General features: G+C 34.8%; 1 protein-coding gene across 1 annotated transcript; it reads right to left on the reverse strand.

Annotated features, from left to right (window-relative positions):
* Positions 1–17,695: 17,695 nt before the first annotated feature.
* On the reverse strand, positions 17,696–27,359 carry LOC129275853 (protein deadpan-like). Its single transcript, XM_054912328.2, has 4 exons — positions 27,086–27,359; positions 25,562–25,657; positions 21,384–21,474; positions 17,696–20,955 (listed from the first exon to the last, which is right to left on the reverse strand). The coding sequence occupies exons 1-4, from the start codon at positions 27,116–27,118 to the stop codon at positions 19,319–19,321; spliced, it is 1,857 nt and encodes a 618-aa protein (XP_054768303.2). The 5' UTR covers positions 27,119–27,359; the 3' UTR covers positions 17,696–19,318.
* Positions 27,360–27,753: the final 394 nt, after the last annotated feature.

The following is a 27,753-nucleotide window of genomic DNA, read 5'->3' on the forward strand; positions in this document are numbered from 1 at the left end:
AGGGGGCGTGAAAAATTAATGAAAGAGAGAGAGAAAAGGACATATAAACACTAACAGCTTGATGGTTAAATGTATATATAATAAATAAATACAATGATGTGATAATGATTTTACCCTGTATTAGTTTTAGATGAACAGATGGAATTACGATTATTGCTACGGAAACAACTTTGGTTTCAAAGAAATGTTTACAAAAAGTCATGATAACGATTGGGAAATAGATGAAATGTGAAATATCTTCAAATCACATTTGGTTTCATTTCATAACGGTGTTTGTAGTCTTTTCTCTTGACCTCTTTTAGAAAAAAATTGTTTATGCGTATGATTTTGTAAAGAGGGGAGCATCATGTGAATGACTGAATCATGATTTACTCATGTTTCGTTCTTGTTGTTTAATGTTTTTTTTAACCATAGTATGAACATATTAAGTTAGACCACCAATGGGACAATCCCATATAAAAAAGGAGATTAGATAACTAATCAAAACAATAAAGCATTTCCATTACATTGACAAGAGAGAACTAAAAATTATATATTTTATAGCAATTTTTTTTTTCAAATATTATTTCTAGAGTCTTTTCATTATTACGTTTTAGCCATTTTCTTCTTATTATCACTGAGTTCATCATCGTAACCATCATCATTATTAACCAAGACTGGTACCCAATTAGTCTTTAAACGTAAGCTATTGTCCTTTCTTTTTGGCATGTTTCTCGTGTTTACCTGTTTACCATTAGTTGCTTTGGACCTCTGTCATAGATAGGCCTATATCTGTTTGCATTTTTTGTCCAAAGTTAACAATCTACTGAAAATGGATACTGTATTTTGTCAAACTTGTCTAAAAATTTTCATACAATATTATTACTACCAAAGCAATTAATTATCCCAAACTTGACGCTAATGGGCAAGCAACCGAAAAGAAGTAAATGGCTCCTTGAGATTTAACGTCCATGGTTTTATCGAACAAATTAATATTGTTGTTTGCATTTATACGACAAACAAGATTCTGATAAATTCAACTTGTCGGTCAACATTTTTTTTACGTATTTTGGACATTACACCCCGGCATTACACTGATCAGGAACGTTTATCATATGAGTGACATGATAAATGATAATGGGTTTTATTTCTGAAAACAAATCAGTATGAGGTACCAAATTGTGAGCTGTTTGTTCTCAAAACTTTTAGCTTTCTTATTGGTAGGCTGGTTACAACTCGTTATTCGATAATCAAGATTCATTAGTAAAGAGGTTGGTTATCATTTATTTTATAAATTAATAAAGGTTTTTGTTTTAGTGAATCTGAAAAGTAAGGTTCATTAAATCGAAAATGAAGTAAGGTTCGCAAAGTTTATTATATAATTATTTTCATACTTGCATGGTATAAATCATGCAAGTTGCGTGTTTCGGAATAATGAACCTTCGGAGTAGCCCAGCCTTCTGAATAACGAACATCATCTGGCTAGCTTACAGCAAGCCTCATCGATTTAGGTTCCCGGCTTTGGATAAGCGTTCAATGTTTTTTCGAAATCGCAAGGAATTTACTGAAATATCATCATTCAAAAGAATGAAAATACTTTTGAATTGCGGCACGTTTAGATAAACAACTTCTCATGGCAAATCCTGCACTCAAATTTGGAACAAGTGGATTTAATTTCATCCCACTTCGCTTTGCAATTTATCGAACAAGGACTAGGATCTTATCCGATTGTTCAACAGATGACATCATTTTTAAATTACAAGAAGGTAAAATAAGAAAACAGAAATCAGCATCCCTATTTGTCTTTGTCCGCAATACACGACGCGATGACAGTCGGATGATTTGGGCGGTGAAATCGTGAAAGAAAATGGGATTCGCGCGGGTTTGGTATCAATGTCGTCTGCTAAATCTTCTAGAGCGCCAAATATCAAACGATGTTATGTGAAGGGTACACGGGTGTGGGGTTAGAGAAAACAAATTGGTAAAGGAGAGATCATCGGAGATAAAACTAGGGCTTAAGCTCTGAGGAAACAAAATCCTTTCTTCAAGATCAAGATTTTTGGAAACCTGGTTTGGTGACCGCAGAAGGACAATCATTGATTTTCTCATGACCATGATCAACAAAGTGCAGGGAAATGGAGAAAGAAGAGGATGGCAAGAAGTAAGCTTGTTCCAGTTAATACCATCAATGATGAAGTTAAGTTTGTACGGTTTAGGATTCGGGAAATTATAAACTGCACTCGCGTCTAAGAAATGCCAAAAAATCGGGTTTGAAATCTCAGCAATTGCGATTCAAACGAGTGTCGAAAGTGTTTTGAACTACTGATCGCTTTAAAATATTTTCTACAAATGACGTATGTTCATACATTAACTATTTTCTTGAAAATTCAGCACGCTTCTCTTTGTTTTCAAAGGACGTTGAGCAAATTTCCAAAAGAAAAAATTATGACATTTATGGATTTCCATATACTTGAGATTGATCGGATCAATCGTAACTCTTTGAAAGACGGGCCCCAGGTCTTCTATACAAATTATATCAATAACATATCAAATATTTAAGACAAGAGACCTTCCAATCTTTATCAGTTTTTTAAACAATAGAAGGTGGGATTTAACACTCAAAGTCGGTCAAAAACACTTGATTGATAGGTCTGCATAATGATAATTCTGTTTGCCAAATAATAAACTCTCACGGGGTTAGTATTGACTTTTCACAGGATAGAAACGCGTGTTGGAGCACTTGTTTTATCGCAAAGCAAATATGATACAGGTTGATACTGATTTCAAGGGATAACTCTTAAAAATGAGCAGAGGTGCAATGGAAAATTGTGATATTTGAAGCCTTGCTTTAAGAGAAGAAATAGATTTTGGTTTCACCTCGAAATTATGCTATTACTTCATAACCACCGCCACCACCACTACCGCCACGTCCACTGTATTGCTATTGCTGCATACTGTTACAACAGATGAAAACTTGTGATCTAATTCTGATGTCAGTTTTGCTGCATTTTGTAAAAGCCAAAGTCACCTTGATAATAAATTAATTCGAATAAAGTATACAAACAAACAAAAAACATAAAACACTGGAACTTTCATTATAATTATTGTATGTCAAATGAGACATTATAAGTAATAAGATTTATCAGCACGGCCGTGTGTAAATGGAGGAACTTATAACTTCGCACTCTATGCCTTGATATCTTTATTACATGAAAAGTGGGATATCAAAGTTTCTAACGTTCACAATTCTTAGCCCCACTTTAAACATGTTGAGTTGCAATTAATTAATGTGATTTAAAAACAAGTTTCTTGATTAAAAATATGCTAAAATAATAATAACAAAAAAAGAAATTTCATATGGTAAAGTATGAAATACTGAATGTATGGAAACATCGATTATCTTTCCATGCCAACAATTAATCAAATTTGAATAATTATATCTAACTTTCTTACTTTTGTCCGATTTTAATGATATTTTCAGTGTTTTGTTTGTTTGACTTTACTCTATTCATTCAAATCAACTTGATCTTGGGCTGGACTTTTTGTTATCTCATGTCATGTACTCTTTATTACATTTTATTTTATAAACAATTTCTATTTAATGTTTAACTCGTTTTATCAAATTTCATCGTTCTTCACTTTGATCTTATCTATTATTTTGATTTAAATATTGCTCTGATTTAAATCAATGTATAATTTGTGTTTGTATTTGGATTGTATTGTATTCAATTTCGATTCGTTTTATTTTTACATTATTTTGATGTAGTTTTTTTTACAGAAAGGTAAGAGATAAGATTAAGGCAATGACAAGTCTCTACACGTTTGGTTTCTGATGACATCAGGTAGACTATTCACCTTAACGAGGTCATAACGATTATTTGTCTGCCCATAACCGCTGTTTGTGAATCCCATTGTTATTGATGCAATGATATCTGTATATGATATTGGTATAATAGACAGTCACCGAAGCCACACCCCCTCATGCGGACGAAGGTACGTGATCACGAGCTGCTATTGTTTGCCGCTAGGTTTGCACTTTGCAATCTCCTCTTCATTTATCTTCACCATTTGTATATTGGCTTTTATATAGATTTGATTTGCCGAACTCTATGATTCAATGCATGTTTTTCTTGTCCATTTTCTTTCTCTTTCTTCCTCTCTTTTCTAATTTATACTCTCATCCCCTCCTTTTCTCTATCTTTAATCCTCCCTTTCCTGTCTTTCTCACACGCTCTCTCCTCACATTCTTCCATGCATTATTTCCCTCTCTCTTTCTTCCCCTCTTCGTTTAAAATTTTTAACTATATTTACCTACCTCTCACTCGCGATTTCTGGTAAACCTCTTTCTTTTCTCCTTGTTAATTATATCTCCGTTTCCTTTCAACCACCACTCCTTACCATTTGCAATATATAATTTTGAAAACTTAACACTCAGCTATCTTATACCACTCACGATACTAATCTTACAATACGGTATGAATTAAAAGATAAAAACAGTGTATCAATCAAATAATCCGCCTCTTAAATCCATATCATGCCTATGGCGATAGATGGCGCATCAGTTCGGCAATACCTCGAGCGGTGTCGAGGCCGAGTGGTCTCTGCCTGACTACATGGACGTCTGAAAGTCAGGTGTTTGATCCCCGGCACATCAGCATCAAGTCCCAAGCATTGTATCATCTACATCAATACATTGCCGTTTTATCATAAAACAAATAACGGATGATAATCTAAGCATTATATGTGTTTTAAAAAGGCAAATAACTCGACGAATTAATAGATGAGGTGACATCAGATCACCTTGACTGAATACAGGCATTTAGGTCGATAACATAGAACACGTAGAAGAAACAAAATGTCATCTTCGCTCCTTTTCAGAACCTACTATCTAAAATTGATATTGAAAATCACCGAACGCCGTACTTTTAAAAACATAATTAAACAAAATCCTTTGCAATAATTACTGTGATAGAGGGACCAACTCTGGTATAAAGTTGCCCTGCTATGCGTACAGAGTTGCTACCTCCATTGTATCGTAACTTTGAGCAACGTATTAATGCTTTTACCTTTGGAAATTAAGGTTGAATTGAATTTAAAAAAGTACTAGTTACTGTTTTTAATCCCATTAAATTAGTATATTTTAGTTGATTCTTGCAATAATCGCCATCATCATTTAATTCCTTTAAAATCAATGATATTTATTTCTTGACGAAAGGCGTGGTCCGAATAATGACTTCCTAAATCAACACTAATCAGTGTCCTTTCATTCCATACAACTTCGCTTACTTTAAAGGTTGAACATTTTGCTTACATTTAAAGCAAAATAAAGACTATATATTCTTTGTCATAATTAAAGCAAAACTAATTAAGAATAGTTCACCAAAAGTCATAACAAAAGTATCAGAAACATAGTTGGTTGGCTTAACGCGAGAGTTTACCTCTCACTGGTTATCTTCTGCTTTCAAACAGACTTGTTTCAGGATTGACTTATAGCCTTTAATAATTTCTTGTGATAGCATCAGAAATATGGCGCTGGGGTCAAATAAACACAACACTTGACATTCACCTTATACCTGAAGGAGAAGGCAAATAAGATCGATATGTTCGCACGAGTGTCGTATTGCCAGTGACATGAAATAGATGATGTTTCCTCAATGGAATGTGGATGAAGATCAGCGGGGAGCGAGCCGGGGAGGGGTTGGGGTGAGGGGTGCACTGACAAGTAGGTTGAACCCGGACCTACAAAAAATGATAATCTGATCATGGCTCTCTATTAGGTCCGAGATCTGATCAACAGGGTTGAGGGGAAGGGGTAATGAAGAGAGAGGGGGGTGGGGAGATTAGATTTGGAAGGATGAAATATGTAAAGAAATTAAGAAATGAAAAGAAAGGAAGAGATGATGAGGGAGAAAAAAATACAGGGGGGAAAAGGAGAAAACAGAGAGATAGAGAGAGAGAGGGTGGGGTCATTTATGAGGGAGACAAAAGATAAGACGTAAAGAACATGAAGTGAAAAGGATGAGAGTGGGAGAGAAAAGGGACACAGAAATACATGATAGGGTTAGAGAAGGAAAGTGAACATAAAGAAAGGGGATAAAGAATAACAGAGAGAGAGGGGGAGGGATGTGCAAAGATAGGAGGCAGAGGGGGAGAGAGAGGAGGAGGAAACCGAGAGAAAGTAGAAGGGATGGTGAGAATGGAAGACGCGATCGCCTCCTCGCCTCCCCCTCGTTCGCTTTCGTCCCTCGCTTTTCACAAACATCTTAATCTAAGGTCTCGACGATCCGAAGCATAAAACCACCAGCTTAGCTATGAAAATTCCACCAGGACCTTATCCCCGGATGCCGCTTAGTCAAATTTCTGACACAGCAGCCGATCACTTAACTCGGTCGTGAGAAAAATGACGATTTTCTAAATGTTTGTTGAGAATACCCTTACACGGCAGCATTTCGGCCAATTCAATCACGGTAGGTGATACATAAAAACAGGAGTCAAATTCACGACCACGTTCTCATGGTATAGACCTATATTCTCATAACAGTGGCTGAAGCAGACTCGGGAATTTTGAGGGGGTATCTGAAAACACGCCGCAATAATATAAGTGAATAAAGGGAGCCATTGGAAAATCTGAATTGCAAAATGCTTGATTTTGTAGGTAATTCGGGTTTAGGTACGAATGTTAACGATCAATATTTAGTAGGGATTAGAATTTACCGAGGGTCCTGGCCACCGAGTTAATACTTATTTTCTTGTTTTAAAGAATAGGCACTTTTATTTTCATCATAAGTATATTATTTTCAAAGAGGGTTACTTATATGAGGGAATGTTTCATGCAAATTATTTGAATTATTCAAAATGACAAATAATTCATTTGCAATAAAAAAAAAATTAAAAAAATTAATTCTGTTAACTTTTGAATACACAAGAGTGAGCATTATATATATACGTTAGCTTTAAGAATAACTGAATCATTAATAATAAGTGCACATATGTGTTATGCTGAATGCGTTGAATTTAGATCAACGTGATCCAGAAAAATACATATTTGTATAATACTCTACCATACAAATAAACAATAATACATAGACCAAAACAAGTATTTCTCTCAAAACAAATTTGGGTTGGTATTATATATTTTCTTTACAAGCATATTTTTATTTTCTTTTATAGGCCGAGCTATCGGGCGTTCTCTCCATCTCGGACCTTCAAGCCCGTGCGCTGTCAAATTATACCTGAGGTGGCTGATAATTGGTTTCCTGCTGGCGCTCTGTTTGAGAACGAGGCTGGTCCTGTGCTATCCTAATGAATGGTTCGGTTACCTTTTCGTTCTCTCAACAATGGTTGAAAGTAACAGGTATAAACAAAAACGTTAGCTAATAAGCTAATGAATCGGTTACCGCCGCTGACATTCCTGATCTATTACCCACCCTACGATGTCTGATTGGAACAGTTTTTCACATGCCAAGACAGGCTCGTTCGCTGATTTACAAATATTAAGCTCAATCAAAATAGAGTTTATCCCAATCTTTGTCCGTAATTGAAGCACGAGGTCGCGTTTAATGCGAAAATTGGTGATAATTTTTTCGAATCCAACTTTAAATGGGTAAAGGAGTATCAACAACAATCATGGGAATACGATCACTGAATAGAGGATAATGTAGTGAGCTTTGCTGAAAAATTGCACCTCAATTTTCAGTGATCTTTTACACAATTATCGATGTATTACAATTTGTGCTATTTGGAGGAGATCTATTAATATCTTAAGTAGATAAGTAGAGAAGTGAATAGATACTTACATCATCCAATGTAGTCCACTAAATAGGTTTGAGGTATAAGAGTTTGGATTGGTTTGTATTTTGAATTGTATGTATAATTCTCTTAAATGTATTTTAAATGGTCGTAAGTAAGATATTACCCTCAGATGGTATTTGCTTTAAACGGGTATTTTTTCAACAATGAACATACAAATAAAATCATAGATATTCTTTTATTTTCACACCATTTTATGATCAATTGCGATACTTTATGGTGTAGGTATATAAATAGTGAATTTCATCCACTACCCAAACATATTTAGAATTATTTTTCTTTCCAACAGCATTTTATGAAGAGATTGGAATTTTTGTTTTACGTCAATAGCTAAATTGCTTATCTTCTAAGTTTCATAATAGACAGTTGTAGGTCAATGGTTTAATTATGCATTAAAGAGACTTTTACTTGCAAGGTATCAATTTTTATTTTTCAAAGCATTTATTTGAGTTTTATCTTATTCTAAAAAGGAAATGTACACTTTACCTTGAAAATTTCAGCTTTGCATTTCTTTAAAAATCTAATACTTTAACATCAAATGAAGATGAAATCTATAGCGCTTGACACCTGCCGAAGTTAACGTCTTCTGGTTCCCACGTGTGGTTTCAAACCAATCTTCTAAACTTTCTCACCGTTCTTTTTGGGTATCTGATGTCTGTGGTACCCTTACTCTTATATCTACTCTGTACTCGCTCTCTCCCTCTTATGCTCTGTCTATCCCCCTCTCTCACTTTCTCTCTCACACTCTGTATTTTAGTTCCCTCTAACTCTCTCACAAAAAATACACACACCAACCATAACACACCCACAACCCACTTTCTCAGTGTCTCTCTCTTTCTGCCTCTCTTTTTCTCTTCTTCTCTCGCACACACGCACATCCTCCTGCTATGACCACATACACACTCTCTCTCGCACACACACACCCACACACAAGTCTTTCGTTATGATGACGCTAAAAGGTGGTCGCAGATATTAGTCATTATAAGTAACAGATGTATACACCACACCCCCCTTTCTCTCTCTTCAACCATCTCTCTCTCCCTCTTACTCACTGTCTCTCACATGTTCCCTCTCATTCACGTTGCTCTCTCTAGTCGCACGCCGTCACATATTGGTACACCTATTTTCTATTGTCGGTAGGTGACGTTTAATCTGTCACTCTCATCACCTCTTTTCATTCATCAAGAAAAGGTAGAAAATTAATGCTATTTGTAGAATACAGACCCTTGATTTCGTGCTACAGGTGCATCGCGTTATCAGCTAAATTGATCATATATATTATTATCCATTCTGTAGAATGGTTTACTTAACCTTGTACACAGGACAATAATATTCAAATAATTCTTCAATTGATATCAATATTTAGTCAAATATGCTTATTTTTCTATAGAAAACCCCTCTTTTTTATTTTCACTCATTTCAAGCAGAAAAACATTTTGTAGCAGAATTGTATATTTCAAAATAATGAAATCTTGATTTAAACATTAAATCTAACGTATGTAATGAAATATGGAAATAACTCAAATACTTTTTTCCTTGATTTCTAATATTCTAAAAGCCCTTTGTGCCTTTTTGATTAAAAAACAATGTATTCAACAAAATAATGAATACAACAAAATTACACCTGTCATGTACAATCATTCTGTTTTTCAAACTTTAACTTTAACCTTAACATCTTTTTATATTCTGTTTCCGTAGTTTTTGGTTAACCCAAGAATTAAACTACCTCTAGCAACGTTATTCCCCAAATAAAACAGCATCTTATATATATATATATTTATATATATATATATATATATATATTTATATATATAAGGATATTATTAGGATAGCTGTGATATTGAATTTGGTCTTCGAATGTAGACTAGACCACAGAAGACGGTTTAGGGGTATTTCTCCGTCCTTTTGTTAGCAAGCCATGTAGTCGCGTGGTTCAGTGTTTACCTTTTCTATTCTTATTCTTAATCACACCTTTTTCTCTTACCTTTTTTTCCCTTGCTCGTGGAAAGAGAGAATGTTCCGTTTCCCACGCACCTTGGTCACAATTTTTATTAAAACTATGAACAGGTTCCTGGGAAAATTTGATAGTTTGGGATATTTGTGGGGTACGTCGGTTAGGGTTGAAGCGCCAAGATCGTCGCTTAAAGAGCGCCAGACATAAATCGCATATTTTGTGTCACTCATTTTGTGTGTTGAATGCAAATGCATTTGACCTATATTTATAATGGATGCTACTTTCACGTACATACACTTCCCTTTCACATACTCAAACTTGAAATATTCTAATCACTTAGATGTTTCATTTGTTTATTTATACTAAGCAAATTAAATATCTTATTGAATAAATTACAATTGTTTATAATTATTTACCGCTACGTAATAATGTACAAAATGTATTTTATGCACATTTGTGATATTATACTTCCTTGAATACATCAATATTGCATCTTGTAAAGCCAAATTTGTATAAATAAAGAATAAATGAATGAATGTAAAACCGTCATTTTGTTGTTAAGCAATTTGTATACGCATTTCCCGTTTAATCATGTTTATTTTATAGCATACTGTATATATATATATATATATATATATATATATATATATATATATATATATATATATATATAATTGTGTGTGTGTTTTTGTGTTGTGTTGGGGGTGTGTTGCTCTCATTAGTTGAAAGCATTAATTCATTAACTACTCTTCAATAAAGAAAGAATAATTTTCTTGTCACATCAACATTTTAAACAGTATTATTATTTATAATCAACCGAATCTAAGCACAGACGTCGATCTCCCGGATTATTTTTTTATGTTGGAAATAGCCAGTATTGATAATATTTTAACTTCTTATTTGCTGAATCTACTACAATAAATTAAGAAACTAAGAGATTGCGTTATAGAAGAAGTATTAGTGAAAATATATTTTATTGGCATAAAACATTTTTAATCAAAATTGTTAAATTGGGGAAAAATACTTTATGAAATTGTGTGCATCTGTCATTTCTGTACATTTGTACTTCTGTGCATTATGTGCATGTTACCCTCTATTAACCTATCAACCTATATTTTACTTGCTTTGTGATTTGTTTTAAGTCAATTAATTGTAAAAACTTTTTTTTTACTTTAAAACTGAAAATGTCAAATATTTCTTTCTAATCATAATTAGAAAACACTATTGATAGGATAATAGTATGATTTTAATGAATATAGATGTAAAAATTATGTTTAATCATGACATAGTTTAATATGAATATAGTAATAATAATGATAAATAAAGTGACAGAAGTTAAAAAAAAAAAAGTTAACAAAAGACAGTGATATAAACCTACCTATAAGATGCACTCTAAAAACAAAGAGTAAAAAGGGAACATGCATGTTTCCTGGGTATTTTCTTACCCCATGGCTATTTCAACGCAACATTGCGTAAAATTTACAACATATTTGGTCTCTTTTTACCCAACCAACATGCATGTTCCCATTTTACCCAATATTTGGTAAACCTTTTTTAGAGTTTGTACATCAAAATTGATTTTAGGATACAGGTATGGTGTCCCTTTAACCTTTTAACACATCTCTTATTTGATTCTTTCCATTCTGATGCTGCAGTCTCACTTAAATAAATCGACTCCATATCGATCAAAGCTATTACGTTATTTCCAATGGCATATCATCGGTCGGTTTGGGTTAGCTATGGTGGTTGTGACTGCAGCACTATTGGCGTTGTGACAAACTGAGAAAAGTTCACGAAATAGTGCTATCTTTTCGCGCCTAGCTCATTGAGAGAAGCTGATTTTGACGCGGATGAAGTTTATTGAAAAAGTACTCTCTCCGTCACCTTCCCGTTGGACATCGGCCAAGGCATGCATTGTGTGGGAACGTAAAGGAGATGGGGTGGTAAGAGATGGAGAGAGAGAGAGAGTTAAAGAAAAAAGAAATGATGACAGAAGAGAGAAATAAAGCAAATGAGGTAGAAGATGAATAACAGAAAGTTTAAGACATGAGAGAAAGAGAGAGAGAGAGAGATGAAACAAAGGTCGAAGAGAGAAATAAAGTAAATATGGTATATAAACATGAATGAAAGCAAGTTAAAGACATGAGGAGAGAGAGGGGGGGGGGGTAAAGAGACCGAGACTGATAGCGGGAGAGAGAGAGAGATGTAAATAAGAAAGAGAAAGGAGAGGTGAACGAAAAAATTGAAATAAGAAATAAAAGGAACAGAAACAGTGAAAAAGCGAATTATTTACTTATAATGAAATACCAGAAAGGAAAAAAAATAGAAATGATATGTAAATAATGCTCAAATACTGGACTAAAATCAGGAATCATATTCTGAAATCGCCAATAGAGTTTATTACATGTACAGCATTTAGACGCAGTCCATATACATACTATCGTTTTTTTTTTATTTATTTTTTTTTATTAAACAACAAAATAGTATACGATAAAAAAAAGTTTGTACAGCAAAATTTACATTTTCCTTAATGGATATGGGACAAAAGTGAAATATCTTACGACCTGCTCTGATTATATTCGATTACTTTCACACATATTCAAGAAAAGCAGTTACCTTGCGAGTAAAAAAAAGTAAAGTAATACCAAAGTTCTCGTATGTCTTTGAACCGTGACTCACGGTCGTGAGAAAAAAAGGAGAAGTTGAATATTTCTTCTGCAGGTGAATAAGCGTGTATGCATTCATTTCAGCTATTATTGGACCCCGTATACTATTAACAATAAGTAAATACCCCTTCAGCATTTCCGCATTCTGATCAACGTGCATTTTTTGGCGCTGGTATCAGTTTTTCCCACGTGCGGGAAGTGCGAATTTCTTTTCTTTCGGCTTTCTTTCACAACTCTCACCTTGTTAGTCTTGCGGTATCCCCCTTTTTTTAAGAGGGTGAGGGTTTGAGAAGGGAAATATATTATCTTTTCGTGATGTATCTTGATTATTATAAATTATTCGATTACATTTGATTATTATTGGAGGTGCCGTGGCCGAGTGGTCTAAGGCGCCTGGCTATACGTAAAAAGTCCGGGGTTCGATCCCCGGCCGCGGCACCTATGCCTGTGAGCAAGGCATTTAATGTGCAATGCTCTTTTATCCTGCTTTCAAATAAATGGAAATGCTATAGGCATTATTGGTTACTTGGTGTGCACTTGTTTAAAAAAATTATTGATTAAGGAAGATTCTTACCACTTTAAATGACATTTAAGGACAAATGAAACAGAGGAACGAGTGAAAGTAAGAAAACGGAAAATAAGAGAATGAGATAGAAGCCGGAAGCGCATTTGAAAAAATGGAAGGCAAATGAAGACCTTCGGGAAAGAGAAAAAGAAGGAAAGTTACGAAATAAGAGATTGGGGAAAGAGTTGAAAGGGAGGAGGAATAAAAGGGAGAGGGAAGGGGAGGGGGGAGAAAAGGAGAAAATAGGTGGTGGAGGGGAAGCAAATGGAAATGACAAAAGTGGGTTATTCAAACTACGGTTGAACGCAAAAATTGTTTCCAACCCATTCTCGAACTTAATTGAAAGAAAATTTTCGAGAGACTGTTCCACCTTTGTAATGCAGCGGGAAAAATTGTTAACCTAGATTTGTGAAAATTGTTATTGTAGCCTAGAAGTCTATAGACGATTATCATGAGCACATTCCATGAACAAACGAAACGTCATGCCATGTCTAGGGTAATTGATTTATCCCAGTGACAAGCTGACCTGATAAGTATTTCGGCTAGAAAATGGGGCGATTATCCTCCCCCCCCCCCCCCAAGTAGAAGTACGTAATCGATGCTCTTCCCCTTTTTAGTAATACATTCGTTGATATTTTATTTATAATGCAAGATTTCTATCAATTCAAAACGTATAATCATCATAAACCATAAAAATCATTAAAATGTAGCACACAAAATTTAGCTGCTCTTTCCCAAGCATTTTTGCTTATGATATATAGTTGGCCTCTGCATATTTTCTTGTATGTCAAAATTCTGTTATTGTTAAATTGCCACATGATTATATGCTTTGTTATGTCCTATATTGTAAATTTATTTTGTATATTCAATAAATGCAGAAACTCAAGCAAACAAAACAACCTGGTTTTTATTATGATAATACATAAAAACAATCATCAAGCTTTCATTTTATAACGAAGCTGAAATATAGGCAGTTTAGTATAAAATAATGATAGTAATAGTTCTGTAACTAAAAATAAAAGATACACATTTTTTGATCGCGACTTTTTTTTATAAGATTTAGGTTTTACCCATAAATATCGTATTTCAGATCGAACCTTTATATATTTATATACATGTTATCCATCTGACATTTAATTAAAGCTTTGAATATTAAAAACATTAGATTTACAAAAACGTAATAAGGCTTTAAATTAAAATGGTCAACATCCAACAAAATCAAGGTTTCTTAATTGGTGATTGCCAAATATAGGACACATCAAATGAAAGTTTCGTGGATGATAGTCAAAAGGCTTTTTTTAGTGACCGGCGCCTTACAACTTTACCTTTCAACATATCCGAAAAAAATCCTACCATTTAGGAATACTAAAATAAAACCTTATAACTGGCTCATTAGAAGTTTAATGGGGCTTGATGCTAAGGCTGCCCATTCTTACCGGGTGTCTCGGTTGACCGATAGCCTATATCGATCAATCGACCTTCGATCGTGTGAAACTTTAACTTTTTATAGACAGGTGATTCTGATTAAGAAATGACAATTACTGGATTAAGAAATGCACGCAACCTAGCAATTATAGTGAGGAGCTCCCGGTAATATTCATCAAAATGAAATTTGAGTTGATATAGACTAATTAATGTAGTAGATGTTGATTTTTTTGTTGATGATGATATCGTTGTTGACATTCTCGTTCTTGAATTTCTTGCAAATTATAGTGTGGTCAACGATGTTTGTTTGTGGATATATAAAAAAAATGATAGAAGGAAACAGAAAGTGTATACATGACTTCATCTCTCGTTGCATTTTCAAATCATGCATATGTTTCACTGCAATCATGCAACACCTTAAAGAGATACTCCAAGCTGAAAATAAAATGATTTAACAAATAAACGAAAATCAGACAAACAAAACACTGAAAATGTCATCAAATTCGGACAAGAAATAAAGAAAGTTATGACAGTATGACATTTTAAACTTTACATTATTCGGGTGAAACAGCTCTTTTTTATGCACATCATTTTAAATGTCCAATGAGCAAGCTGATGATGTCATATATATATATATATAGCCATTTATTTTTTTGTATCCTATTATATGAAATTATATTGCTTCAAATTTTGTTCACCATGAATGAAAATATTGGATTGACAACTTATATATTGCATAAGATATTAATTGTTGCAAACTCATTATGTTACAAGGGAGAAATACGGCATACAAAAGCATGGATCTTAATTTTACCATGCATGACCAATTTTGAATTTGTTCTATTTATTTTTATTGGCTTAATATTTATATTTGTAAATTCAAAGATGTTTTACCAAACATTCAGGCCTTTAAATTGTTTGTTAAAAAACAGAAAGATTTGGAATACTCCTTAGCCAAAAAGAGAAATAAGCTTTCCATCCACTTCCATAAATGGAAATTTGAGGTGTAACCCAGATATTTATAAATGTGCTTACAGTTCGATATATTTTCTTCGCTATTTCAAGTAATTGTTAACCCATACAGCAAGTAAGAACTGTACAATGCTATGTTTAAAGCTTTATTTTTGTTAATATTGCTTTTTGTCACAATAAATCTGAGCTGTCTTAATAAGTTGTAAATATTGTAATTTTACCTTGATTATGACTTCATGATTTAATAGAACATACAAATATAAAAAAAAGAAAAGAAATATGGCATACGTACATGTATGGAAATATGAAATAAATATTATTTCTTGTAGTAATATAAGAAAAGGGAAAGTTGAGACATAACATCATCACTTAATGAATATTCATGACGACGTGCATATAACTGTTTTCACAAAATATGGCTAGACTTTAAAATTAGATAATTCAATTATTTGTAATCAGAAATTTACATCGCTTTTTCGATGAATTTTACTCTATTTAATTTATATTTAGGCCGGAGTGCCCCTTCAAACCTCCATAACTTTATTACTGTTTTCCTATTTGGATGATTTGGGGGCTTCTTTAAATTTTATTTTATTTATTCAGCTCTTATATCAATTTTATGCTGGAGTGCCCATTTAACTAGGATTTGGGGACACTTTTTAGCAGTCAAATGATAGATGACTTTAGAACATTATGCCTAACACCACACTGATCATGTTGAATTGAAGTCTATCATGTGAAAGAAAACCTAGAAGTTTAGAAAGTATTGCCATCAATACATGTCAAGCTGTATTCGTCACGCTCTTTACATACCTGTTTGTGTTTATGAAAAGATTAGGGTTAAAATTGGAAAGGGATTAAACGCAGATGACTTTGGAACATTATGTAATTGCTAAAAACTCACATGTTGAATTGAAGTCGATCGTGTGAAAGAATTAGGGATTAAACGCAGAGAAGACCAATTACATGAATTAGATGCCCTCCATGCCCTCCGACGAACCGAAGCAACCAAGTCGGGATTAAATCTTGCAAGGTTGCCCTGATTATAACTTTTCCGGAAACGATTTCGATTTGATGGATGTGGAAAAGAGTTGCAAGGATTTTAAAGTGATTGAAACTTTCGAATAATCATGGACCTACTAGAGAACCCGTTCTATTTTTTACCGCGCACTTTAATTGCTTCTATGCTGCCGATGTGACTGTCGAAATTGTTTCTAAGTTTGTGAAGCTAATTGTGTTGAGTTGGAGTGATGATAAATGGCAAAATGACATTGTGTGTATATGAGAGTCTGTGTGTGTGTGAGAGGGCGAGGGTCACGTTTTAAGTAATTTGTGAAAAATAGTGAGTTTTTAAATTTGTGTTTATTGGATGATTTGGTGCATGTTTGTCAAGATTTGCGTGTGTGCGTAAGTGTGTAAGAGTTTTCCGTGTTGGAGTGATGGAAGTATTGGCTTGAAGTGTCTGTCCACAAAATGCAATATTTTATTAGAATTCACAAATAACAATGTATTTTCAAACCCAAGTTATCCTCCCCTCCTCTCTCTCTCTCTCTCTCTCTTTCGTCATTCCCGCAACCTCCACAACTCCATAATCCTCGAAAAGGTGGAAATTGAGCACCTTTTCCATCGCTTAAATGGTCGTCTGATCTTCCCTATGGGAAATATTGCATCGTACAGTATACCATTGATAAGAGAAACCCCAGAAAATGGAAATCTCTCAAATTCCTACCATCTCCAACGCAAGAAATTAGTTTGAATAAATAAAAAGGTAGGCCCTAGTCCATATCCTTTTTAATTTGAAAACAATGAAGGTGCGGTATGAGTAAAATAAATCTGACTGTATATGATTATTCATCTTTTTTAATAAACGCCCGCATGTAGTTATATCATAATTCTTTGAAATAATTTACCAGGAAACTACAGCTTGGAAATGATCTAAATATGCAGAAATAGACAGATCTCATCCTTACACACATAATATACCAACTCGTAACTACACGCACTCATAACACTCACGCACATCCCCTGAATGAACTCATTTATCAGTTGACAAACTCTACGTGCACACACGCAATCTCATCACAACACCTTAACCAATCCCCCCACACACACACACCCTCCCTCCCTAACACACACGCACAAGTCCGCGCGCACACAAACACACACACACCGTCTCAAACACACTGACAGCATCGCGCGCACTTTATCCTTGATATAATTATGATGACATTGGGAAGATAATAATCTTTGTCTTTTCCCAAATGTAGAAAATGACCCCCCAATAATTGTTTTCAAGGTGAAGAAAGTAACAATTAGGTCATTTCTGCGGATCCTCACTACATTTATTGCATTTAACATTATTTCAGAAGTTTCTGTACACTCTAAAAAATGTTGGGTAAAAATGCTCCATGAGGGTAATTATGTATCCAACGAACATTGTGCATTTCTTTTGGGCATTATTATTTATCCAGTGTGATGGAAGTTTTGCCCATTCTACTGTAATTGCTGCTTATTTTTAAACCTTACTGGACAGTGTGCTTCCCGCATTGGGTAAAATACTGCCCAAAATTGATTGGACACATAATTACCCTCGTGCTGGTTAAAATTTTACCCAATATTTTTTACAGTGTACACACACACACTTCGGTAACATTTACATGTATGCAAAGAAATATTTTATGTTCTAGAAGGTGCCTTTCATAAATTAGGCATACATGAATAATTGTTACACCGAACAGTCGTTGACAGATAGATATAACTGGTTTTTTGTAATCTATATGTACAATATTCCAATAAATCATATACAATATTACAGGTAAGTTATTTTATAAGACATCACTCTCTCCGCCGGCCACTTACCATGGTAAACCATAATCAAACACAATTTCGGGAAAATGCATGAACCTCAATTTCTTTTCTTGTCAAACGCATGCATGTTTTCACGTATATTCCATAAATAAAATCATACTTCGAGTTAAAATGTAGATGAATTATTTTCTTAATTGAATGCATCTTTCATTTGTTTATCTGTCATTCTTTCTAGTAGGGTAGCCCCAAGAGTAAATCAAACAGTGTTAACCTTAGAGGCACAGCAACATGAATACATTTTTACAGGCATATTGAACATTTTTTAAAGCAAATTATGATATGAGTAACGAACTTTTCAAACAACATGAAAAATGGAAAGTTAAGAAAAACACTATAGACCATTTATGATTAAGATCATCATCATGAACATATTTCCAAAATAAACGTAATGAAGATTCTGAATAAGCTTTAAAAACATGCATTTTCACGATAATATGATTTAAATTTCCACTGACGAAAATGTATACATACATTTGTCTTTCCTTTCTTTGTAGCCCTCATTACTATATTCCTATACACAACGTTGAATATGATATTCAGTATTTTGACCTCAGGACAGTAAAACAGCAAAGATCAATTAAACTCAACTAAAGAAGATATATAATTAAAATAGGTATTTGGGTTCAACAAGCATGATGGAGTAACGCATGCGAATTAATTTCCTTCAGGTGAATCGAGTGACCCTTTAAAAATATCTCTTAAGTATTTTGGATGCACCACCCCTCCCCTTTCCAAGTTTGTTTGACTAGACAAATAATAGACCTAATTTTTATCGAGAATTCAAGCTAATCTAAAAAGTACTGAAAGTCGAAATCAATTACAAATCTCGCAAATCGCAATGCTATGAGGACCATTTCATGTATCATCATGATCAAATTGGCATGAATTTTCAGGATTTTCAAGGAATCAGGTTACATCTAAAGGTCTAACACTTGTAACTTGAATTATCTGGTTCAATGCTTGATGATCTAGTCACCAATCTGAACGAGCATTACTCAAGAGAACATTGGCATGAAATATCATCACAACTAAACATTAAAGCGATGAATATCAAACAACTTTCTGGTTGCTACGGGAGCGTTACCAAGGACGCCAAGCGACCTTACGACTAAACCCAGAAGCGTTGACGTCACGCCCTACTTGCGGGGCATTTTCATTTCTATCCGGGCAGCCGTCTGAGGAGCGAGACCCCGGAGGCAGGCCGAATGGTTGGTCAGAGATAAAACGAAGAGGTGATCGACAACGGATCGGTGGCATGTCGGACCGGGAGGTGCCAATCTTCTTTGTACCTTTATCTGTATTAGGGAGGTGTGGGGGAGGGGTAGCATTCCGCACCCCTGATGGGTGTGTGTCTTGAGAGGTCTTGGTTCGTTGGCGCTTTCGTGCGACTGAATTAGTGGATGGGGGTCGAAATGTTTTACTGGTGGTTATCTTACGCTTGCTAACAGACTGGGTGCCATCACGGCCATGGGCACTCATTAAACCTGTGGTTGTTGTTGTTGGGGAAATAGTAGTCTGTGTAGGAGTCATTGTCCAGCGAATAGTTTTGTCGGAGTAGGGTGGTGTGGCAGAAGTTTTGTTCTCGGTCTTAGACTTTACATTTGCTTGATGCGAATGTGACTGAGGTTGTGATGATTGTATAATCAAAGTGTTTATTGCTGAATTGTGTTGTGTGAGGTCATGTGCCGGTGATACCGACGGTATCAATGACGAGGATGGTGATGATATTGATGATGACGATGATGAAGAAATAGGGCTAGAACTAGTAAATGAAGAGAGAGTCACACATGAATTTTGTTCATGTGATTTGAGGTCATTCAAGTAGCAATTGTTGGTAACGGTCGATGCAGAAGACTGGTTTGAAGACTGACTTTGCCCTTTCATCCAATTCAGCGCGGAGCTTTGAGCAGGATGAGTTGAGGGTGGTGGTGTGGTGATGAAAGAGAAGCCGCTATTCGCTGCCGTAACGTCACTCCCTGATAACTTAGATATATGCCCATCACTAGGGGCAACGGGAGCAAGGATCCTAGTCGTGGATGATGTCGAGGGAGTCTGGACGTTGGAAAACACAGTCGATGGCTGCATCTGTGCTGTAGAGATCGTGGGAGCGTATACCGGGATCACGTGTGTCGGTATTTGGCCCGAATACACAAGATTCCTTGGTAAGACCAGCCTAATCCCGTCGCCCACTATCGGGCCAGTTGGATTGACCGAAGGGCAAGCTGTCGGATCAACCGGAGCTAAAACCCCTCTTTCACAAAACACACTAGATGGCGATGCTCCAGCCTGAACTTCGCTTCTTGCACTATTTCCGTTCTTGTTCGGAGCATATGCTCCAGGCACCTCATGTGACGTCATAGAAGGGAGATCGCCCGCCATGCAGAAGTGCAGTGTGGGGATATCACAATGACCTACGTTATTTGTAGCATGTCGGTCTACGTTTGGAGGGACAGCAACCTTTTTCTGCCCTTGAACGATCATGCGCTCTTCAGATCTATCGTAATCGGTACATTGCGTAACGAGATGGTTTAAGAGACTTGTTTGAAGATGGCGCTCGCTAGCCTCCCTGTTCATCAGATTTCGAAGTACGACCGTTTGATTGGAGGCGTTGTTTGGGTGACCGGTAGCATCTAGATACCGGGAAACCTCGTGCAGGCATTCTGTGTATCCGGTCTGGTATTGGGCAACGTTTGCTTCCTCGTTATGTAAACCAATGTCTAAAAAAATAAAAAATGAAAAAGAAAATGGAACCGGTTGTGTAATCGTAGAGGTAAATGTGGATTAGGCATCCCCTGTTAATGCTGTTACCTCAATAATTTTATTTCAGAAACTATAATGCGTTCAGTAGATATATTTTCACGTCACGGTAACTTCTCTACAGCTATTACCAATTCCACATTGACAAATTCATCTTGCAACCATAAACTACCAGAGATGCCAATTCATCCTGATTATTTGGAACTTGCAGAATATGTATTGGTATAGGCATGACAAGAAGCAGCAGTTTTAGTAGAAGTATATAGCAACAGTACAGGGATTGCACTACAGGACACCGTGGCGACAACTCTTAATAAGTGAGAACATAGAAAACGGTGAGGGGGAAATAGGGGTGACGCCCCTAACAAGAAGCGCATATAATTCTCACCTTCATGAGGATTCTGCCGGTTGATCGATCGTAGATATCGGACGGTCATCTCCAGAATATCAGCCTTCTCAAGTTTAGAATGACGGGGATTCTAAACGAAGAAATAAAACAAATAATGTATAACACCAACTAAGTATTATGATTCTAATATAAGATGTATTTCATTTGGACACTATCTTAATCTTAAATTTTCTTTACTCATTCATGTTATTAGAAGTGCAATACAGGTATAAGACATTTTTATACTTATAATATTATCATCATTAAAAAAATATATACAAGTATTATTATCATTTTATAATTTTAGTATAAGTAATGTTTTTCATCTAATTTTGTATCATCATCATTAAAGACTTTTAGAAATATCATTGATATTCACATCAATATCACCATGTAATATTAGATTCAGTAATTATGGTGGCGGTGGTGGTGGTGGTGGTAGTAGTGGTAGTAGTAGTAGTAGTAGTAGTAGTAGTAGTAGTAGTAGTAGTAGTAGTAGTAGTAGTAGTAATGGCAGCAACATGGGCGGCAGTAATAGAAGGGAAATGCTGAATAATTTACAGATATAAGAAACGGATTTGTCCATCATAAAAATGTGTGAAAAAATGTCCCCTTTTAGTTGAAATACAAATTCCCAAAGTACACCTGTTTCGTGAGAAAAACAGATGTATATGTAATGAATGAAATTGAGAATCAGAGTTTCAACGCCCCTTTTTAACAAAGCACTTCCACCACTTGTACTGTAGCTATTATCAACAATGATAAAACCGGACAGAAAAGAGACAAGAGATACACCCCGTACCTATCCCAGAGGGGTTCCGCCCCATTTCTTTACCCCTCCGACAAATCAAATCTGAAAACCCACACCTTTGAATAAAGCTAACAGTTTGTTTGGGTTACGGGGTATCATAGTACACCCCTTTGATTGAATGGAGTGTTTACAATTCGCATGCGTGTTATGGAATTCAAACACACTTCCCACATGTATACCAGGCCCCATTTTCACAAAGCGTTGCAATCAAACGCAACTCTTAAAATCGTACGCAGCTTGACTTTCAACCAATCAAAAACGCCCATTCTGGCCTTGCGCTTGATATTTTTTAGCTTTCAAACGCAACTCTCTCCGCAACAGGGCACAGTGTTCCGCAACACAAAGATTGGCGATCAATCGATTAAATGAACTGATCAATCAATATCAATGTTACACGCGCATTTGGTTTAAAATACTGACCATGGACCAATCAGAAGTGTTCTTTCATATATGCTTTTCATCGCTAAGCTTTGTGTTACGGGTGCCTGGTCTATTTATTATTCAATTTTTTTCTGTCACTAGTGTACATCTAGAATGAGTCATATTGTTAATATTTTCGGGATTTATTTTCCCACGACCAACTTCGCGTGGTTCGATTCTCCTCTGTCTTTCTCTCTCCTCACGCACCGAATAAAAAAATTATAAAAAGAGTGTTTATGGTTTGTCAATTTTCACCACTCATACCAAAAACAAAATGAATTGATGTGATGAATAAAATGTGGGAGTGCATCCAAGGTCATCGATATATCGTTTTCCCCAGGCATGCTCAGGTTTAAAAACAAACAGAATATATGTATATATTTTGTTTAATTCATAATTTTCAAGTCACGAAGCACGAATTGATAAGATTGAGATTATATTTGTCAGTTTGTAATTGACTATGTATCAGAAAATCAAGTGATTTATGTTGCTCCATTCACAAAAGCCCTGGGTATATTTCCTTTTAAATTTGCTCAAAAACTTAGAAAATATTCATTATTTAGAATTTTATCATACTTTTCCGAGAGATAAAGGGAAAACTAGAAATGTACATGACCAACACCTTAAAAACGTAATTTTGTGTATGAATTCCATACAAGTTATCTTTCAAGCTAAAATCTAGAAATGTTTGATTATTTTTGCATTTGCTTTATCATAATCTATTAGTTTTATGAAACTTCTGACAACAAAGGTTTTATTGGCAAATTGTATCGAAAAACAATGAAAACAAAAACGTCAAGAAACGAATAAATACATAAGAAATTGATAGAAGGAAATTATTTGATATTAAATCTTTTTCTAATCACTTTGTTGAGAAAATGAAAATGAGTACGTAAACCAGAATTAACCCATTGGAAGCATGGTTTAGTGATTTAGAGCAAAAGCAAAAAGGAAACCACATTTCATACACAGCCTAGCACAATTCAGGGGAAAGAACATTACATTTTGTTCTTGGAAAACAAACATGACAAAGTATAGTAATGGGTTCTGAAAGATTACGCCAGCCCCAAATAGTTTTATGCGTCAAAATAAGTCTCATTCTACAGTGCGTATACAAAAAAAAACGGGACAGTTTTGAAAAATCTATACAAAATTTGTTTCAAATTATAATATCTATATTTTGATGTTAATAGATGTGCTCTGAAATCTTATCTTTGAAATGCAATTTAAAAAATAAATTTTGTTCATGCTTGAGCGAACACGGGACGTTTTTGTCGGGGGTTCAAAAAGAGGCTTGCGCCAGAATGGCAAAATATGATAATATGATGATCAGACTTCTTGTTAATCAGCAGACTTCCTCTTAACCTTTTCATTATCTGTGCCATAATTTTCGAATTATGCTGTCAAATTTTATTTACAAATCTATTTATTTATTTATTTATTTACTTGAATTATTTTTGTTCTTTTTTTCAATTAAATCTCCTTTAACTTTGAATTTTCCCTCGATAAGGAAGAAAAGAAGACTTTTTGTTAATCCAAGCAAGAAGATTTGCACTATTAATTGGGAAAACTTGTAATTATTCAAATCCTTTTATTATGTAAAACAAATTATGATATGGTACCTTTAAAAGACATGAATCCATTTTTCAACAGGTTATTGATTCGTTGACCAAGTTATATGCTTGACAGGACAAACAGGGAGGGATTCATGTCTTTCAATGGCAATGGTGTATTGAGTCAATTTTGAAGGAGCTAGATATGGCAGATCTGGAAAATGTAATAACAAGTTGTGAGCGAGCGAACCGAGCACACAAAAATTCCTACTTTTTTATTACAATATCAAATTTTGTGATAGATTTTGACATAATACTAAAAAAATAATATTATATTTTACTTTGTATCTTTCCTTTTATTTTCTTTCCACTTTTTTTCTTGGTCATGATTTCTTTTTTAATTGAGGGGGGGGGCATCCCCAAACCCCCGCCCATCTGTATGACACTGTTCAAAAGGCACCATAACCTTTGTAGCGCACAATGAAAGGATTTGAACAAAAAATACCAGCTCTCCCATACTTCGGTTGAAAAAAAAATTGTTTTGCTTGAAGAAGGAATATTCAAAGCTAAAAGAGAACATATTAAGAAGAAACAAAAACAGAACAATTCAAGCAAACAAATAGATTTGAAAATGGATTTTGACCGCATAATTTGAAAATTATGGCAAAGATAATGAAAAGGTTAAGAGGAAGTCTGCTGATTAGCAAAAAGTCCGATCATCATATTCATCATTTTATGCCATTCTTGCGCAAGCCTCCTTTTTAACCCCATACTAAAACATTCCGTGTTCGCTCAAGAATGAACGAAACTAAAAAAATTTAATGGCATTTGAAAGATAAGACTTCCGAGCACCTATTAACATCAAAATATTGACATCATAACTTGAAAAAGAAATGTATAGACTTTTCAAATCTGTCCCGTTTTTTTAAATACGCACTGTATAGGGTCGAACCAACGTGCAGTAAAAGAGGAAGTTCACCCTTACGAAAAGTTTGTTCTAAAAATGCCAGAAAAATGAATGAACAAGAATGGTAAAGGTTTGTAGAAAAAACACATCAAAGATTAAGGAACTTATTTGAATTTTTAGTCTTTGATTTGTATCGTCATATACTGGCAGCTGCCTCATTTGTTATGTGATATGAAATGCATGAATTTTAATTTTGTAATGATTTATGACAACTAAACATTTATTACATTGATATTTCGGGAGTGGTGTTTAATGATTTTTCCGTTGATATACTGAAGGTACAATAAAAATAAGTTAAATATCTTGAGAGAATGGCATTTTATTGATTTATTATATTATACTTTATAACGAAGCTACATGTATATGACGTCACAATTAAAATTCTAATAACTTTTTAAAGGACAGATTTTGAGGAAAGTAATCTTACGTTTTTATTGAGAGCATCAAGAACTAGGTTCTTTAGCTGAAGAAGACTGTCATTGATACGAGCACGACGTCGTTTTTCCATCAGGGGCTTCGATGACTACGAAGAAAATAGAAACGAAAAAAAAAAAGAGTTATAAAAAGGGGCACTGATTTCAACCATAAAATGGAACACCGGACAGTTTACTTCGATGGAGAAACATCATAAAGTGCTTTTGTATAAATCATTTTTAATTTAGCTAACTAGTTAACTACTTAATCTTGAAATCCCATACGCTTTTTACAACATGTACAAGGACCACCAGGGGTCCGTAACACAAAGCTCAGCAATGATCGTAGTACATTTTTCTACGATTGAATGCATTGACTACAATGTACAATCAATCGTAAAAATCAAGCGTACGATCAATCGCTAACCTTTGTGTTACGGGACCCTGGTTCCGGAATAGACAACTGGCTAATTTTAATATACGATAATACAAGGCTGTCTTTAGGAGAAACATACAGGAAGAGGCGGGAGGGACAGTCCTGGCAACTGATATGGTTGAAAAATATCAAAGGTAAATGAACTGAAAATATTTGTGGTAAAATGTCTAAAGAAACATGCATCGTCTGAAATAAAAAAAAAAAAACCTGATATGAGAATACCAGTTGACAAAAGTATGAGGTAAAAATGCCCGAGATAAAAAGTGCCATAAATGATTTATGCCTGAGCTGAATAAAATTGTCAGAGATAAAAAAAAATGATGGGGCTAAAAATACCCGATGTAAGAATGCTATAGATATAATATCTGAGGTGAAAAAAAAAGAAAAAGAAAAAAACTGTTGATAAAACGTTGTAAAATTGTCAGAAGTGAAAATGCCATATTAGCTAATAAATATTTTTAAAATAAAAAAGAACCCGAGGGGAAAATGTTCAATGTTAAGTGACTTCAGTGCATTAAACTGTTGCTATGGTTACCGGCCGCATCGCCAAACGTCAGACTTAAGTATCTTTCATAAATAGAACATCAAACCTTTTCAAACAGTCGAGTTTAGAAAAAGGAACTATTTTTGTAATGACCTGAATCGTGTTTTTTTTTTTCGAAATTACACAGACGACGAAAGGGGTAACAGGATATGAAAGTGCGGAATGGGGGTACCCCCCTAAAAAAAAACAGTCAGGTATATTAAGCGTCAGTGGCAGTCTCTCCCCTCCCCAACTCTCTTTCTGAAAACGTGTAAAGTACTATCTGATTGTGATTTATTGCATGGTCAACCCCCCCCCCTCCCCTGTTCGACGCAGCCCCTCCCCCATTTTCAAAACCGTTCCGCGGCCCCTGTTACCTGATGTAGCTTACGAAACAATGACTTTGGTTGAAAATATGGCTACTTTGTCAAGATATGAAACATTGTAGGATTTCATTATTTATTTGGTGCTCGTCAGAATAGAAACCACCACCCTATTATGACTAAACCAAATGTTCGATACCAGCTTGACGAGAACTTTGAATGATACAGAAATGTGCTCCGCAACATCGAAACTTACCCGGCGAGATGCGACATGCTCGTCATTGGACATCGTTCTCTTCTCTTCCTTGTACCTCTGGAGAAAAAAATTACTTTCAAGATGACTGAGAATTCACTTCCAAGAAGTCCAGAATTTCACTCTTTAAATGTATCTTCAAAAGGCTTTAATTTGTCACTAACGTTTACAAATATAAGGGGAAAATAGAGGAGCAAAATATATACACCGAAAATAAGCCAGATTCAACTGAATTGCCACGACATTGACCTGGCGAGCGACTGCCAAATTTGGAATCAAAGATTGTCAACTTTGCTTTCTTCTGTGAGATTTAATTTCAAAAGTCACCGTAAATCACATTCTCACCATTTCAACGGTGGGAATCTTCAAAAATAATTCCTCTTTTAACTATTTTCGTTTGATAAAAATCTATTTTATTTTGTTAATCAAGGGTAAAATGTGATTGTGATAATTGATTATTATTTGTCATGCTTTCCTGTCTTTATACCACACAGGGAACGTCAATTGGAAATAAATATTCCCACGTGAAAGCAGGTGAATAATTTTTCAAAAGGTAAATATTTGTAATTGTTTCATAGTGTGAACTAAAAGGGAAGTTTTGTCTACGACAATGTTCCTTTTATTTCTATTCCTGTTTCTCCCGAACCTGTGTACACATTAACCATCACAAC

This window comes from Lytechinus pictus, chromosome 14 (genome assembly GCF_037042905.1).
Source record: "Lytechinus pictus isolate F3 Inbred chromosome 14, Lp3.0, whole genome shotgun sequence".
Classification (NCBI taxonomy): domain Eukaryota; kingdom Metazoa; phylum Echinodermata; class Echinoidea; order Temnopleuroida; family Toxopneustidae; genus Lytechinus; species Lytechinus pictus.